The sequence below is a fragment of the Crocodylus siamensis genome, chromosome 3 (assembly GCF_052110815.1).
Source record: "Crocodylus siamensis isolate JL-2025a chromosome 3, ASM5211081v1, whole genome shotgun sequence".
NCBI classification, from domain to species: domain Eukaryota; kingdom Metazoa; phylum Chordata; order Crocodylia; family Crocodylidae; genus Crocodylus; species Crocodylus siamensis.
Genome location: NC_143397.1, coordinates 154,561,052 through 154,576,600, shown reverse-complemented (window position 1 = coordinate 154,576,600; position 15,549 = coordinate 154,561,052). Strand labels below are relative to the sequence as shown.

Sequence of the window (15,549 nt, the reverse complement as noted above, 5' to 3'; positions counted from 1 at the left end):
GCTCTTTCTCTCTCTCAGTTAATTCCTCCATGCAAAACTGAAGAGCTTCAGAAAAGAATGAGAGAATCCTCATTACAGCCACCACCTAAAATAGCTAGTTATAGCATGCTACGGGAGACAAGAGAGAGGCTTTGCATTACCTTGGGCACTAGTGATGAACTAGGGGCTCCTATATCTCAGATGAATGCTGTGACCACTGAGTTCTTATATACAAGGGAAGCACTTCCTTCTTTGGCCATGTTTAAAGAGGAAAGCCTAAGGGCATACTTTCAGGAGAGGTTTCAAGCTTGCGACTCTAGGTAGTAGGAGATTACTTTCCAGAAGAATAAGGTACTTAAGCCCCAGAGAAGCATGGGATTTAAGACGTCACTCCCCACTCAGTGGGGTGGAGGTTTGTGGATCCTGTTCTAGGACACCCAACTCTCCCCATGCATTGCTAAAGCTAACCTATTAACAATTTCTTTGCCTCCATTTTTCTGAGCAGGGACTGGGTCACCCCCCACACCGAGACCCCCATAGGCCCTAGGGGAGCACACCCAGGCCTAGGGTCAGTGAGGACCTAGTCAGGGAACTTCTGGAGGAACAGGACAGATTTAAATCAGCTGGTCTGGACAATCTCCACCCCAGAGTGCTGAGGGAATTAGCTGAGGTCATTGTGGGACCCCTGGCATGGCTTTACGAGCACTCGTGGTGCTCTGGTGTGGTGCCAGAGGACTGGAAGAGGGCCAATGTGGTTCCCATCTTCAAAAAAGGGAGGAAGGAGGACCCAGGAAACTATAGGCCAGTTAGTCTTACCTCGGTCCTGGGTAAGCTTTTTGAGAGAATTATCCTGGCACATGTCCACGAGGGGCCAGCGGGGAAGGTTATGCTTAGGGGCAACCAACACGGGTTCATTAGAGGCAGGTCCTGTCAGACCAACCTGGTGGCCTTCCATGACCAGGTCACAAAATCCTTGGACACAGGTGTCACGGTGGACATAGTCTTTCTGGACTTTAGGAAGGCCTTCGACACTGTCTCTTACTCCATTCTCATTAAAAAACTAGGAGTCTGTGGCATCAATACCTACACAGTTAGATGGGTCACTAGTTGGCTGGAGGGCTGCACCCAGAGAGTGGTGGTGGACAAGTCTTTTTCGACCTGGAGGGATGTGGGCAGTGGGGTCCCCCAGGGCTCGGTCCTTGGGCCTGCACTGTTCAACATCTTCAGCAGTGACGTGGGAGCATAAAAAGCACCCTGTTCAAATTCACAGACAACACTAAGATGTGGGGGGAAGTGGGCATGCTAGAAGGGAGGAATAGGCTGCAATCAGACCTAGACAGGTTAAAGGTGTGGGCGTATGAGAACAGGGTGGGTTTCAACTCTGACAAGTGAAAGGTGATGCACCCGTGGGGGGAAGAACCAGCAGCATACCTACAGGCTGGGGAACTCCCGTCTCGTCAGTGCAGAGGCAGAAAAGGATCTTGGAGTCATCATTGATGCCAAAATGAACATGGGCTGACAGTGCGGGGATGCAGTCAGGAAGGCCAACTGCACCTTGTCATGCATCCACAAATGCATCTCAAGCAGGTCCAAGGAGGATCCTCCCCCTCTCTGTGACACTGGTCAGGCCGCAGCTGGAGTACTGGGTCCAGTTCTGGGTGCTGCACTTCAAGAGGGATGTGGACCACATGGGGAGGGTCCAGAGGAGGGCCACTCGCATGATTGGGGGCAGCAGGGCAGGCCCTATGAGGAGAGGCTACAGGACCTGAACCTGTTCAGCCTCCACAAGAGAAGGCTGAGGGGGGATCTAGTGGCCTGTTACAAACTAGTCAGGGAGGACCAGCAGGCACTGGGGAAGTCCCTGTTCCCCCGTGCACTACCAGGAGTGACCAGGAATAACATCACAAGCTGGCAGAGGGTAGATTTAGGCTAGACATCAGGAGGCACTACTTCACGGTCAGGGCAGCTAGGATCTGGAACCAACTTCCAAGAGAAGTGGTGCTGGCTCCTACCCTGGGGGTCTTTAGAAGGAGGCTGGATGAACACTTTGTCGGGGTCATTTGACCCCAGTATTCTTTCCTGCCATGCCTTGATGATCTGCTCAATTCCCTTCCGACCCTAGAAACTATGAAACTATTGTACCAAATTCTGAGCTGCAGATTCTGTTATGGGAGCTAGACACCTAAATGTTAGATACTGCAAATCAGTGTCACAGCCTAAGACCTTTTATGGATGTTGGGCCTATAGTCTAAGAGTTATGTTGAGCAAATTACACCTAGTTTCTTTGAGTACTGTGTAGTGCTGACTGTCTCAGGGGAGGTCTTCAAAAGGAAGTTCATTTTCTGAAGTAAAATTCTTTCTGCTGCTCCCAGCATGCAATGGGAAGAGATTTACCGCTTTGCCCTTGAAGGAATCATATGTCAGTTCCTTGCTGCATTAAACTACAATCAATGTAAATCAGGTTTCACTTGATTCAAGAGAGTCCAAACAGGGGGTTATAAACTGATTTTAAGACATAAAAGTGCACCTGTGCATAGAAAAGGGTTTCTTTGATTAGCCGTTAGCTGCACACCTTGAAAGCTTCAGTAAAGATTTTAAGTCTAGTCTTACTCACAATGAGCATCTACTCAGGTATAGTTCAGTAGGATGCACTCACCTGGGGCCCCCATGCCTCTTCAGCCTCCTCATTTCCCTTAGATGCATTATTGAGGTTAGATGTTGCATTCAAATCCCTGCAAAAGAAGACAGACCACAGTGAAGTGAGATTTATGTTTGACACTGCCAGTTTTTGTAGGTCCAGCACTTTATTTTTGGTAAAAAGTCATTTTTAAAAACAGAAAGGGTTACAACAAGACCAGGATACCAGTAATTGTATCTTGCCCCCTCCCAATGAAATGTTGCTAATCCTAATCTTTTAAAAATCATGACCCAGGCCACCAAAACTCATAACAGTTAAACAAATAATCAGTGTGATAGTTTTTATTTTATTATTTTTATTTGCTCCCTGTTCTGGTGGCCTTTAGGATTCACATTGTCAGGAAAATACAGGAGCTAGAAACTAGCATTTTTTTTCCTGAAAGTCTCCGTTTGTAGTTAATCCCTTGATTCCAGAAGCTGAAGGTTGACACCTTGAGGGTAGCAACATTTGTTTTGTCCATGGCATTAAAAAAAATTAAAAACTAATGCTCTGCTTGGTCCTAGGATGGACAAACAAGAGGAAGCAAATCAAGACCTCATCAATTCTGCAGCAGTGCAAAGCTCCATAGGCAACAGGAGTGAAAAAGAGGACCGCATTATTCATTGCCCTGCTACCTGTGGAGGTGTAAGTCTGGCTCCAAAGGGTGCATCCACACATGCAGGCACGTGCACCTGCAGCAGCTGAAATAGCAGCAGCAAAAATTTGTGCTGGAGATTTTTGCCTCAGCACACATGCCTGAACATGCACTTTGGCATGGGGTAAATTGTGCCACTTGGGGCAAACTGACCCTGCCCAGCTCCTCCCAGATTTTCAGCCAGGGGGAGCTAGAGGCAGTATAAAAAGCTGCCCTGTCAAGCATCTCAGGACTGCTTGCCCTCAGGAGCTTCTGAGGCCCAGCTAGTTGGTAGCTGGGGACACTAATCTAGAGTGGCCCCTGCACCCTCTATCCATTGCAGCAGTCTGGCAGTAGGGGCTGCTGCCTGGCTGTGATCTGCTACCACCTGTGACCACATCTGGCCCCTTGTATCTGTGGCCTCTTGGCTGAATGCCTGCCAGACCCAGACTGGAATTGCATGACCACCTGGGCTGTGGTATGGGCACTGTAGCAGAGCCTTTTGCACCTCTAGGCAAGCTGCAAGTGGGCCATGTCTGCACAGTTGGCCTTTGTGCAACACTGCTGTCATATCTTCTGGTGCACCCACTCTGCCATCTGGGCAACTATTGCCCAGAAGATGTGCTGGTTGCAGTGGGCAGCTATGAAGCGTGTCCCCTTGGCCCCAGGTGGACAAGTCAGCCACTTCATCTGCCCTCCAGCTGGGTCGCTCCTCTGCTTGGGTCTCACTACTCGCTTCACCAGCAGATATCCTGGTATTCCCTGTGTCCTGGGGAACCACGACGGAACTTACCCGCAGCGGCGGCGGAGCCCGAGCGGAACATCTGCCGCTTGTTTACACCGGTGTTTAGAGGTGCCGGCAAACAGATGCCAGCGATAAAAGTGGCCGTGGAGAAAGGACGGCTGGGGGAATGAGCTGGGGGCCTCGCACCAGCCAAGGTAGAAGGCCTCAGGGGGGAACGAGCTGGGGGCCTTGCACCAGCCGAGGCAGAAGGCCTCAGAGGGGAACAGGCCACGGACCCCTCAGTAAGAGGGACGGGAAGCCCCCGAGCAGGACAAGCCACCAACCGCTCAGCTCGAGGAGCAGAGAACTCCCGAGATGAGCAAACGGCTAACTCCCCAGAGGGAAGGACAGGGAACCTCAGCAGGGAGCCGCAGCTTACCCAGACGGAGGGGAGGATACCAGCTACGGCCAGCTGCAGGACGATGAGTAAGGAGCGGCAGACGAGCTTCGAGGATGAGGAATCCAGCGGCAGGGAATTTTGGGACTGCGAACCTGAGACGCGCAGGACTTGCAGGTCCAGGGTTGGGGTGCCGGCGCGGGGATGTGCCACTGCCAGAGAGGGTCAGGACCCGGAAGAGCGCTGAGGAGGCGCAGTTGGGCGGAGGTCGCCGCCAGCCGGCTGCGGCCATAGACCAAGATAGGGGTTGCCCAGAGGGGACCTAGGAAAGTCCAGGTAAGAGGCTCAGCCAGTAGGGCTGTGGAGGCCTAGCTTTCAGTTCTTTTCAGGTTTGTTTCCCATTAAAGGGATACCCCAGCTGAGGGGTATAGCTGGGGAGTTAGGGTCAGGGACCCCGTAGTGAAACCCTGCCTCGGCTGTGACCCAGTCCCGGGTCAACCAGGATACGAGGAACCCGAAGACAAGGGTCGGTCAGACCGGTGAGGCAGTCAGCCCGTCTGTAGGGAGCCGGGTCCCATATTAGAGGGGAGCACCAGAGGAAGCGTAAGGCCGGGGTGCAGGGGTGATGTAGCCCCGCAACGTGACCGTCAAGGGATCCCGGGCCGCGGGGTGCCCAGGAACCGTCCTAACTGAACCTAAACAACAACTCATGGCGGGCGAGAACTAGGGCGGGGAATGGACGTCATAACACCTACTCCAAACCAGTAGCATTCCAGGGTGATCAGCAATGGTCCTCCTTCCAAAGGCAACTACCCACGGGGAGGACTCCCCCCCGCCCAGTCCGGCAGTCACACCCTGTTTTAAAATAGCAAATTCTCTGATAAAAAATTCCCAAATTCTGTCATTAAAAATACCCACAATCCATGTTCTTCCACGATTAAAATGAAATGCAACCATATATAAAGAGATAAATTAAGCAGTGTTTTACTGATATATTTACAATTTTAAAGCAAATTGGAAGCCTACCAGTGTATCTGTCATCATAATAAATTAATTGTAAGTATCTATACACTTTGGCATTTGTTTTTGGGTTTTTTTATCAGAAAAATCAGAGCTGCCCTTACCCTTTTGCTCACCAGGAATTGAGGCACTGAGCAGCACTGGCATGCCAGTTCCCTGCCCCTGCCCTTGCCCCTCACTCCCAACCCACAGACCCCACAGTGCCCCTCACTCCTGACCTGCAGCCCCTGCCTGTCCCCACTAGCTCCTTCCCAGCAGCAGCTCCATCCAGCACTAGGACATGGGTCCAGCTGCAGCTGTCCCACCTGCTGCTTTGTGGCTCTGAGCAACGCCAGCCCTTGAACAGGGACTGGGCTAGGCAAGCCCCTTCCCTTCCAGGCTGGTCTCCACTTGCACAAGCTGCTCTAGGGGCACAGGGGAGCTATAAGCCTGGCTCTGGCAGCCTCTCCTAACTGAAGCATTTCCCCACCCCCAATCCCCATCTCTCTTTCTCACCCCTACTGCTACCTCTACCCCTCCCTTCAGCCCATCAAACACCCAAGTAGCACCTGGGACCAGGAGCTAACCCAGGTTGGGGCTGCATGTCACAACACTGATGTGGGTACAGGGCAGGGCTGCAGTATGGCAGTTGCCCCTGGAGCCACAGCTCCTGCCATCAGGTCCCATCCCATCCTATTTGGCTGGCTGGCCACTCAGGGTGTGAGATTAGTGTGTGGGATGTGGGGTTTGGGGTGCAGAAGAGGTTTATACAGTAAGTTTGGGAGGGTTTGTGGGTGGGTGTAGGGTTTGTAGGGGTGAGGTTTATGAGGGGGTTCGGGGCTCGTGCAGGGGTTTGGAGTGGTGTGGAGTTTGAGGCTGGGTATGTGGATGGGTGGTTCATGGGGGTGGTTTGAAGATGTGGAGTTTGTGGGTGGCTTGAATGGGGGTTGTGGGTATGGGGAGGACTGTATGTGTGGGATGACTCCTCAGGAGGGGTGGGTCTCCTGCCCACCCACCCCCAGCAGCAGCAATGGCCATGGGGTGCCCACGACCCATTACTGGCAGAGCCCATACCCATGGTGCAGTGCAGCCCTGGCTGCTTGGGACCCAGCACTGCCTGTGCCACATGGTGTAGGCCCAGCCCAGAGGTGTGTGCCTTCGGGCAGGACTGAGCTGCTTTTGCTGTTACCTGGGGCCCCTGGCACTGCACACAGTGGCCACATGTCAAGCTAGGCCAGGTCCTGCCTCCATGGAGCTGGCCCAGCCTGATGGCATGTGGAGCACTTGAAGGCAGCACCTGGTCCAGACCAATGCGTGGCTCTTGCATGCAGTGCCAGGACCCTGAGTAACAGCAAGAGTGTCCCAGTTCTGCCTGAAGATGCATACCCCTGGGCCAGGCCCACACCATGTGGCACAGGTAGCACTGGGTTCCAGGCAACTGAGGCCGTGCCATGACATGGGGGGAATCTGCCAGCAGCAGGCCCTGAGTGCCCCACAGATATTGCTGCTGCTGTGGGTGGGCTGTGCGCTGTGCAGAGGGGTAGGCCGGGGACCCACCCCTCCCAAGCAGTCCCCCCCAACACACACAGTCGCCCCACATGCACAACCCCTGCCCCACTCACCTACAGTCCCCCCACCCCCAACATTCCTACTTACCAGGGACAGAGCCTGGGTTCAAGACACTGCTGCAACCTGGCTACACTCCTATTTGCCTTGGCACACTGAACCTTTTTTTTATTCCCAGCATGCCTCTTGCACAATCTCAAATTGCTTGGAGATGTTGCATCAGGCATGTGCTCGCTTGTTTGGATGTACCCAAGTGGGGTTATCTGATTTACACATACTTTAGGTTTCAGGTCATCATATCCAGCACTGGTAACTAATGATCTACCACTGGGTTGATTATCTAAAGGCTTAATAAGTATTGTTGAACCCATCCAAACATCATTTCCAAAATTGCTGAGGAGGCTGCCTTATCCCATTTAAATCCTGCAGAAGTTTCCATGACAAGCTATTGTAACCTCCTGCCTGTACTGAAAATAGCTAGCTCTTTGTGACCCATTGTGGAGTTTGGCTCAAGACTCCCAGTTCTCACTGGAGTTCTGGCAGCAGTGGCAGAAATTTGGGCTCTGGCACCCATGATGCCACCACAGCCACAGAGGCAGCCACTCTCCCACTGGCTTGTGGAAGGAACCTTGGCTCTGGCAGGACCTGGGACTCCAGCAACTACAGCAGTGGTAGCCAAGTCTTATCAGGGTTCCCTTACAGCACTGCTGCCTAGCAGGGAGCCAGCCTTGCTCCCTCTCTCCATCTCCCTTGGAAGGAGGAAGGGAAAGCAAAGGACTCTGGGATGTTGGGAGTCCTAGAGACTCTTGTAGCACTACATGCAACTAAACAGCTGTTACATCGGGCACTACAGAGAAGTTTCTGTTTCAAAGGGGTACTATTCTGTAGAGCTCAGTGGTGCTACAAAATGTGAGCATACAAGGACTTTAATAGTGCTGCAAATGTAATGGCTGTCTATACCCTCAGATTCTACCACATAGTGACAATTGTTAGCTAGGTATAGGACAGATCCCCAGCACCACTGATTTCAGTGTACATAAGCTGATTTATATCAGCTAAGCTTCTAGTTCCCAGTATACAGAAACCATAACTAGAAATCATATAAAAAGGAGGGAAGCATAACTCAGCAAGTATATGATATTCTATAATATTCCCAGATATCTCAAAATCTAGTGAATATATCTAAAATACTGCATTCATATACCCCAATCCAGAAACTGTATATTGTAAGTAGTGGACAGGCTGTTTCTTGCACATAGTGTGTATCTACACATGCCATTAGGGGGCAGCAATAAACTGCAGAGCTTATTGGAAGCTCCTGAGCACCCAGCTGTGCATGCACCAAGACTGCTGCACAATGAGGCAGGTCACAGCAGCCGAAGCTGGCAGGGGGGTCCCAGGGGTCAACCTGCCAGCCCAGGGCTGCTCCAACCATGTCAAATGTGCTGCAGAGAGGCTGGATGGGGCCCAAGGGCTGTGTATTGATGAAACGAGGGGGGGGTGTGCACAACGACACTTTAAAGCAGGCTAAATGCTTTTGCACTGCTTTTAATGGTGGTGGTGTTTGCACACCTCCGTGGCATATTGCGCATTAATTCCAGGCACTGTAAGAAATTCAGTGGCGTAATACATCTTAAATGACTGAAAGGAGTTTTAGTTTGCTTCCCCTACAGCTGCAGAGGGAAGTACTGGACTATATGCAGCTCAGCTCTGCAGGAAGCCCTGCAAACAGCTTGGCAGCAGCCTGGGAAAACAGGTTCCACCCAACAAAAGTGACAAACCTGATCTTTTTGTTTCTCCCTTCCCTGCAGCCAGCCTGTCTGAGGTGCGTGTGGGCCCAGTGCTTCCCTCCACACCTGTGGTGTCCCCTGGAACCACCTGAGTCAGGTGCCTGTGGACAGGTGCCACCTGGGGGGGCTGCCATGGAGGGAAGCACCGTCCCCCCCCTCCCGCCCCACGCAGCCCAGAGACTGCTTCACCCATCAGCAGTTCCTCCCCCCTCCTCACTGGAGAGGCAAGTAAGTCAGCAGGGTGTGTGCACGACAAGGGGGTTTAATTGGCCCTAAATTGAAGCGCTGTTTTTTAAAACCCACTGCTTCAGTTCAGGTCCCCTGTTTCAACTACACACACCCACACCCACACTAAAGCACCCTCACGCCCCAGCCATCTGGGCAGCATCTACATGTGCACTGCCAGGCACAAAAAACTCTGCAGCAGGGTATTACTTGTATTTACAACTACTACCCTGCTGTGGAGTTTACCAGTTTTGTGCACCCTAACAGGGGTGCATATGTAGATGCTGAGATGTTTATTGCACAGTTAATTAGTCAACATCTTGTGTAGGTGTGTCCATAGCAAGTTAATTTACAGTATTTACCTTTCCTTAGAAACGGAAACATTTACCCTCTACAATGATTCCATTAGCAGTCTAGACATGTAAAAAAACTGCTTTCAAGATATGCGTCTATTGACACCCTTGGATTAATGTCAACTGAATGCCTGCAATTTGGTATTATCAACTGACTGCCTGAAATCAGATGTTGCATCACTTTTTTCAACATGCTTCACTTCCAATGATACAATATCTTCCCCACAAATTGCACCTTTGTGCTCTGAAATTGTTTTCTAGCTTTCTAATCGCTTCACACTATGTGACAGTACTGCATATGTAGGTATGGTTTCCCCAAAAATATGGCAAAGGAGAAGAAGATTAAAGACACCCGGGGATTTGTTCTCTTAGTCTTCCTGAACCAGAATATCTTCCTCTATCCATGAATTAACCCACTGTAACCTAGTTAATCTTTACCAAAAATGGAGAGGATTTTATAGATTTTCATCTGCATCAAATAGTGTTTTCCCCTCTGATTATAGTGACATATAAAATTGGGATAGAGGGCTATTATCAGGCTTTGGGCAAGCCATTCACGTCTGTGCCAAAGGATCTGTATGACACAAAGAACTCTTCTTCAGTGCAACACTTACTTTATTTTAGTACATTTGAATCACTCAACTCCAGGCAGCCTAGGTCAAAAGACAGCAACTACGCTCCAAAATAACATTCAAAGTACAGAGGTTGGATTAACAGCACAGAATGATTCAATTAAGATCTGATAAATTGTTCAAACCCCTAACATTAGCTGTATGAACAGCAGCAGTAGTCCAACTTCTATCCTTGCTGCCTGCCAAAAGGCTCGCAATCAATTTAGGCACAAACCTCAAGCTAATGTGGCAGCAACAGCTCAGATTAATGACCTCCAACCCCTCCTGCAAAATCTCAAGGTAGCTATGGGGGACAAACCTGTCCTGATTTACAGGCAGCCCTGTGCCCCTTTATCAACACAGGCCACATCATCACTGGACCAAACCACATGGATTATAACATCCCAGATTCATTTACCTGCACCTCTACCAATGTCATATATGCCGTCACCTGTTTACAGTGCCCCTTTGCTGTCTGCATTGGACAGACAAGGTGAAACCCACATGAAAGAATGAATGAACACTGATCTGACATCAGTTCCAGAATGACAAACAAGCCCGTGGCAGATCACTTTAACCTCCTTGGACATTCCATCACTAACATCAGAGTGGCTATTCTTTGACAGCAAAACTATCAAAATGAATGGGGAATTGCAGAACAAGAAATCATTGACAGACTGGATTCTGTTAAGTATAGTCTAATTCCAGACCACAGAGCATTTCCCCTTTACCTGGATTAGGTTTTATAACACTTATGTCCCTGAGTGGATTTACTGCCTTGTTTTTTTCTCTCCTACTCAGCTTGCCTCTGCCAGCAGTCCACCTTTCTTTTTGCTCCCCCTTCCCTAGCCTTTGTATTCTAAACTATACTTCCTATTTAGAAGTTCTGCTTCCTGCAGTTAGTTTGCTCACAGCACCCGCTGAAGTACACCACTGCTTACAAAAGCGTAGGCTATGCATCTCAGATTTAGTGAGTCTGAGTTTCTAAACTACCCTGACTTCTGCCTGTCTTCAGACTAACATGGCTAACTACCTCCCCCAGCAAAGAGAAACACTATGATGCAGTGGAAAGGGGAAAAAAACCAAAACAGATAACCTAGATATAACTGACAGTGTTTAGCACCTACTTGAGACTATATCCCGGGTTATCCCATTCCATTGTTAAAGATTAAGTCTTAAACCTAGGTTAAGATCTTCATGGTCATCTCTGTTAAGAGTGCTACCAGGTTCTGTGTAAAACCCTAGCATCAATCTTGTCAGCAGGAGTTATGCCGCTGACTTAGCCAGGACTTCCCTCCTAGCCTGGAACTGAATGGATTTTTCCAGGACATTATGTTTAACTAAATAACTTCCAAGAATTCAGCACTACAAATCAGGAAACAGGCACTGTTCTGCTCACAAGAGAAAGAAGGGATTTAAAATACAAGTACTGATATATGTAAAGTATCACAGAGAAAGGGTTGAGAATCATAGAAATTTAAGTAACATACATGGAGGGTAGCCTAATCCTTCTCACCTGTCCCCTACTGAAGAAGGATCAATCTAGTGGTCTCAGGACACACAACATCTTTCCAGTGTAGTTACAAATATTCTTCTAAAAATAGTTAGTATATTTCCTACTGGGATGATCTAAGAGAAAGTTATTTTTTTTTATTTTTCAGCTTGCACTGCCATGCTAGAGTATACACAACCTCCCTGTGCAGCATTTCTTAATACAAAATATTAATAAATTGAGACAAGTGGTGACAGAGCATTCAGCACTGTCATAGTAACTCACTGACAGAGCATTTCATATGTTCATAGCATATTATTAGACTAGCAAAGGAAAGTTAAAAAGGGGTTTAAGGAGGAATGTATAAATATTAGCTCATTAATTTTAAAATAATACAGTAAAATTAGACACAGAATATTTAAACAAAATCTATATGTATTAATTTTACAATTTCTCATAATGTTGCCAAGTTTACACTACAGTGAAATAACTTACACTGAAGAATCTGCCGAGCACTTTTTTGGGTCTGCCATGCTGTATACCTCTACAAAGCTGAGTGCAGTTGAAGTTACTGCATTCAAAGCCTGCAATGCTTGATTTGCTCTGCCGCTTGCTATTTATACTGACTCTTGGAGGGAGAGGTCTCGAAACTGAAACTTAAATTTCATGTTCTGCACTAAGTAAATCAACGCAAAAAGATTGATTTCTGTGTTCTCATGACCTTTAATAGTCCTTGACTGGGTACCCTGTAAACAATAGGGGGTGGAAACCTTATAAATTAGTTTAATTAAGTTTAGAATTACAGATGTATAACAGACATTTCTCTTTAAATTCGTCTTTCACTTTCCTTGACACATAACATGTGTTCATAAACACATCACTTGTGATCCAGAAACAATTCAATTACCCATTTACAGGAAAGGAGTGTCTTTCTTTTAAACCAAACACTTCTGTTTCACAAGTCAGCTGTTTTCCTGGATTCAAACGGTAAAGCAAAGAAGGAAATGCACCCATTAAATGGTTCCAATAATTATGTTCCAAGACATTGTGAGCCAAATGCCTAGCTAATGCCAAGCAGCATCTTCCCACTGAAATGCATTTACCCCAGTGTGCGCTCAAGCCAACCACAATAGCAAGCCAGCCTGTGACAGGCCCATGACACTTACCACTCTCCTGGCATCCAGGTGACTGGTCTCTTGGAGGGAGGAAACCAGCATGGCCAAGGGGAAAAGAAAGAAACTGCACCAAAGAGGGAAAGAAGAAACAGCTGGGTCAAGCAGCCAGTGAATAGGAAGCTGCCATGGTGGACCCAGCTGGGGAAAAGGGAGATTTAAAGGATGCTGGGAGGGCAACCCAGGGTCAGATGGAGAGTGGGGGAGATGAGAAGAAAAGAAGAGGACTGGTGAGATCACAGAAGAAGGGAACTGACCCCAGAGCTTAAGGGAGAGTTTCAGTCTCCTGACTTACCTGGAGTGAACCAGTGAAGGAACTTCTTGGACAAGAAGAATCATCACAGGAGCTGAGGAAGCTGCTTGTCCCATGAGTCCAGCCCGGGGGGGGGGGGGGTAAAAGTAACCACTCCAGGAACCTTGAAGAAGATAGAGATATGGAAAAAGTTACCCCCCCAGGAGGGAGGGAGTCCATCCCTACCCTGAAGGTAAGAGCAGGATTAGATATAAAAGAGAGCTGCCTGGGGATCCATACAAGGAAGAATGAGGCAAGCAGCCCAACTAAGAAGACTCCGAACAGGGGTCCTTTAGACTGAGGCCAGAACAATGGCCTCAGAGGCAAGCAACAACATTCCTAGAGCACCTGGTGTGGATAGGGCAGGGTCCAGGGGTGGTGGAGCCCTGTGAAGTCCAACTGACACTTTGAGCCTATAACAACCCTCATCTCCCAAGAATGTTTGAACATCTTTCTCCCATAACATCAAAGGTATGGCAGGACATTTTTTATGAAGGAAGAAACACTAGCATCAGCAGGGAAATGCCTCAACTCTAGATGGCGTGCCATTGACCTTTCACACTGGGGTACATGGCCGGGTGGCAGCAGGCCTAGAACCACAGCTTCCCTGGGGAATAGCCACAAAAGGAAAGCCAGGCAAACCAAGCAAAGCGCTCCTCACCAAACACAGAATGCTGAAGTGTTGGGTGCGGGTAGCATCGATGCCCTGCTTGCCTGCATCATGTGAGCATGTTTAGTTTCATTATCGTTAAGTTGTGCATTTGTCAGCCAAGAAGGCCACATCACATTCCCGGGGGGACTGTGCAGCCAGGCATGCCAGGAGAATGAATGGTGCAGTAGCCCATAGCAGACATCACTGAGACAAGACTGGACCACCTGAGTGAAAAGGGGTGATGTACGAGGATGGCAGAGCCTCACAGAAGACCCACTGGCTAAGCCAGCAGGTGGGCATGGCACACTAGTGGCAGCACTGCAAGCATGTGCCTTCCACACAACCGTTCTACCTAAGTCAAAGGAGGGTACACGGATCTGCTCCACAAGTCATGGATTCTCTTAATGACACATAGACCCTGGAAATACCCTGTGAACACCTGAAACTAATGGCATGTCTACATGAGACACAGTGCAAATGTCAGGTAGAAATCTCATAGCTTTAGGCTCCTGGCCATCTTTATAGTTCTTTGTTAGGGAATATATTTGACAAGCTACACTCTGACAATGCTAGTCCCTTGGGGATTCACTATATTCTTGGTGCATCTGCTGTAGTGCCCTCTCTCTCTCAAGGAACAAATGGGAGCAGCCAAGGGAAAAAACTCACTCTGGTTCTATCCAGCTTCAGGAATTGAGGGGTCCCCATCTGGCAACAGGAAACAGCCTGAGTGAATTAGCATTCAGTCACTTAACTGTGTCCCTGGACCACTTCCAATCTGTCCTTTTTTGCTCATGGGCACTAATTCCATATTTGGTTCTCTGGGGCTTTCTGCACCACCTGTGTGTGAGTTCGATGCCGAATTATATAAGGACTGAATTAAGCATAGGCTCAGACCTGGATGTTCAATTTAAAACTTTTATTGTTTCACAAAGTCATAAACTAAAGGAGGTCTGTTGGTTCACGAGGTTCCCAAATCAAGCCCTTGCTCTCTAACCCAGAGGCTAGGTGCGGCTGCCTGATTCAGTAGTCTCAGAACTGGTTCAACAGCTCATTTAAAAGGAGTCCCTTATCTTTTTTTAGACAAAAGATACAAAATTGTCCCCATGGTGGAAGTGAGGCATCTAACATAACTTTACTATTAGTTATATATGATAACACTTATACATATGCATTTCTAATTCTTACTTCTATTGGTTATTTAGTTAACTTATCTATATTATAATATCAGGTGATAAGCTTTGTATTATAATTTTTATGCTTCTTATGCTAATTCTTAATTACTTTTATGTTTCTTATGTTTTTAGCAGGGTTAAAATGTCAAGGCTTACATAATATGTGGTTTTTTGTCATTGTGGTTTAGTCATATGGTTTCCTGTTTTGACAATATAAGCTGCAATTTTTATCATTGTTCAAGGGTCAGAAGGTCAGCATTTTTATCTAAGGGTCAGAAAGTGATTACCAGAATGTCAATTGCTGACTCCTCAACCTCCTTGAAGCATTCTGGGAGTTTTAGTGCATTATTCTTAATGCTAGGCCTTGCTTAGCATAAGCACTATCTCACAACCTGCAGTAGCCCCGTCCACCTTGACTTCAGCACAGGCCCTGTGTGGAAGCCTTCTCACCACTAAGAACTATCCAGCCAAGTCCATACACTGAAGATAATTTTTACCTTGTTATTCAAGAAACAGCCTGAACTGACCTTCCTTATTTTTACAATCTTACAGCCCTTTAAAGCAGATGGAGCCAGAAGTGACTGCTCCTCCGGTTCCAAAATAGATGTCTACCTTGACTGCCTTACATGGTGCTGTTCCTCTTTATCTTGTGAGGAGGTGGTAGGCAATTTTTCATAGCTGTGAACCAGAGCTTGTGATCCAGCCTTCTGCTAACACCGCAAATCTACACCCCCAGAGTGCCAAAGCTGCCCATGCCTACCCTTACATGAAATGCCCAAGCCCCCTTCAGTACAGGTAAGCACGGGAACAAATG

At 48.2% G+C, this 15,549-nt stretch overlaps 1 protein-coding gene across 1 annotated transcript in view; it reads right to left on the bottom strand.

Annotated features, from left to right (window-relative positions):
* LOC149869023 (lysine--tRNA ligase-like) overlaps nucleotides 1–12,044 on the bottom strand; it is a 52,811-nt gene extending 40,767 nt beyond the window's left edge. The window contains exons 1-2 of the mRNA XM_090039578.1: nucleotides 11,943–12,044; nucleotides 2,636–2,711 (exon numbers count right to left, since the gene is read on the bottom strand). Coding sequence (XP_089895704.1) covers nucleotides 2,636–2,711; nucleotides 11,943–11,980 — 114 coding nt within the window. The 5' untranslated portion in view covers nucleotides 11,981–12,044. The remainder of the gene's footprint in view (nucleotides 1–2,635; nucleotides 2,712–11,942) is intronic.
* Between the last annotated feature and the right edge of the window lie 3,505 nt (nucleotides 12,045–15,549).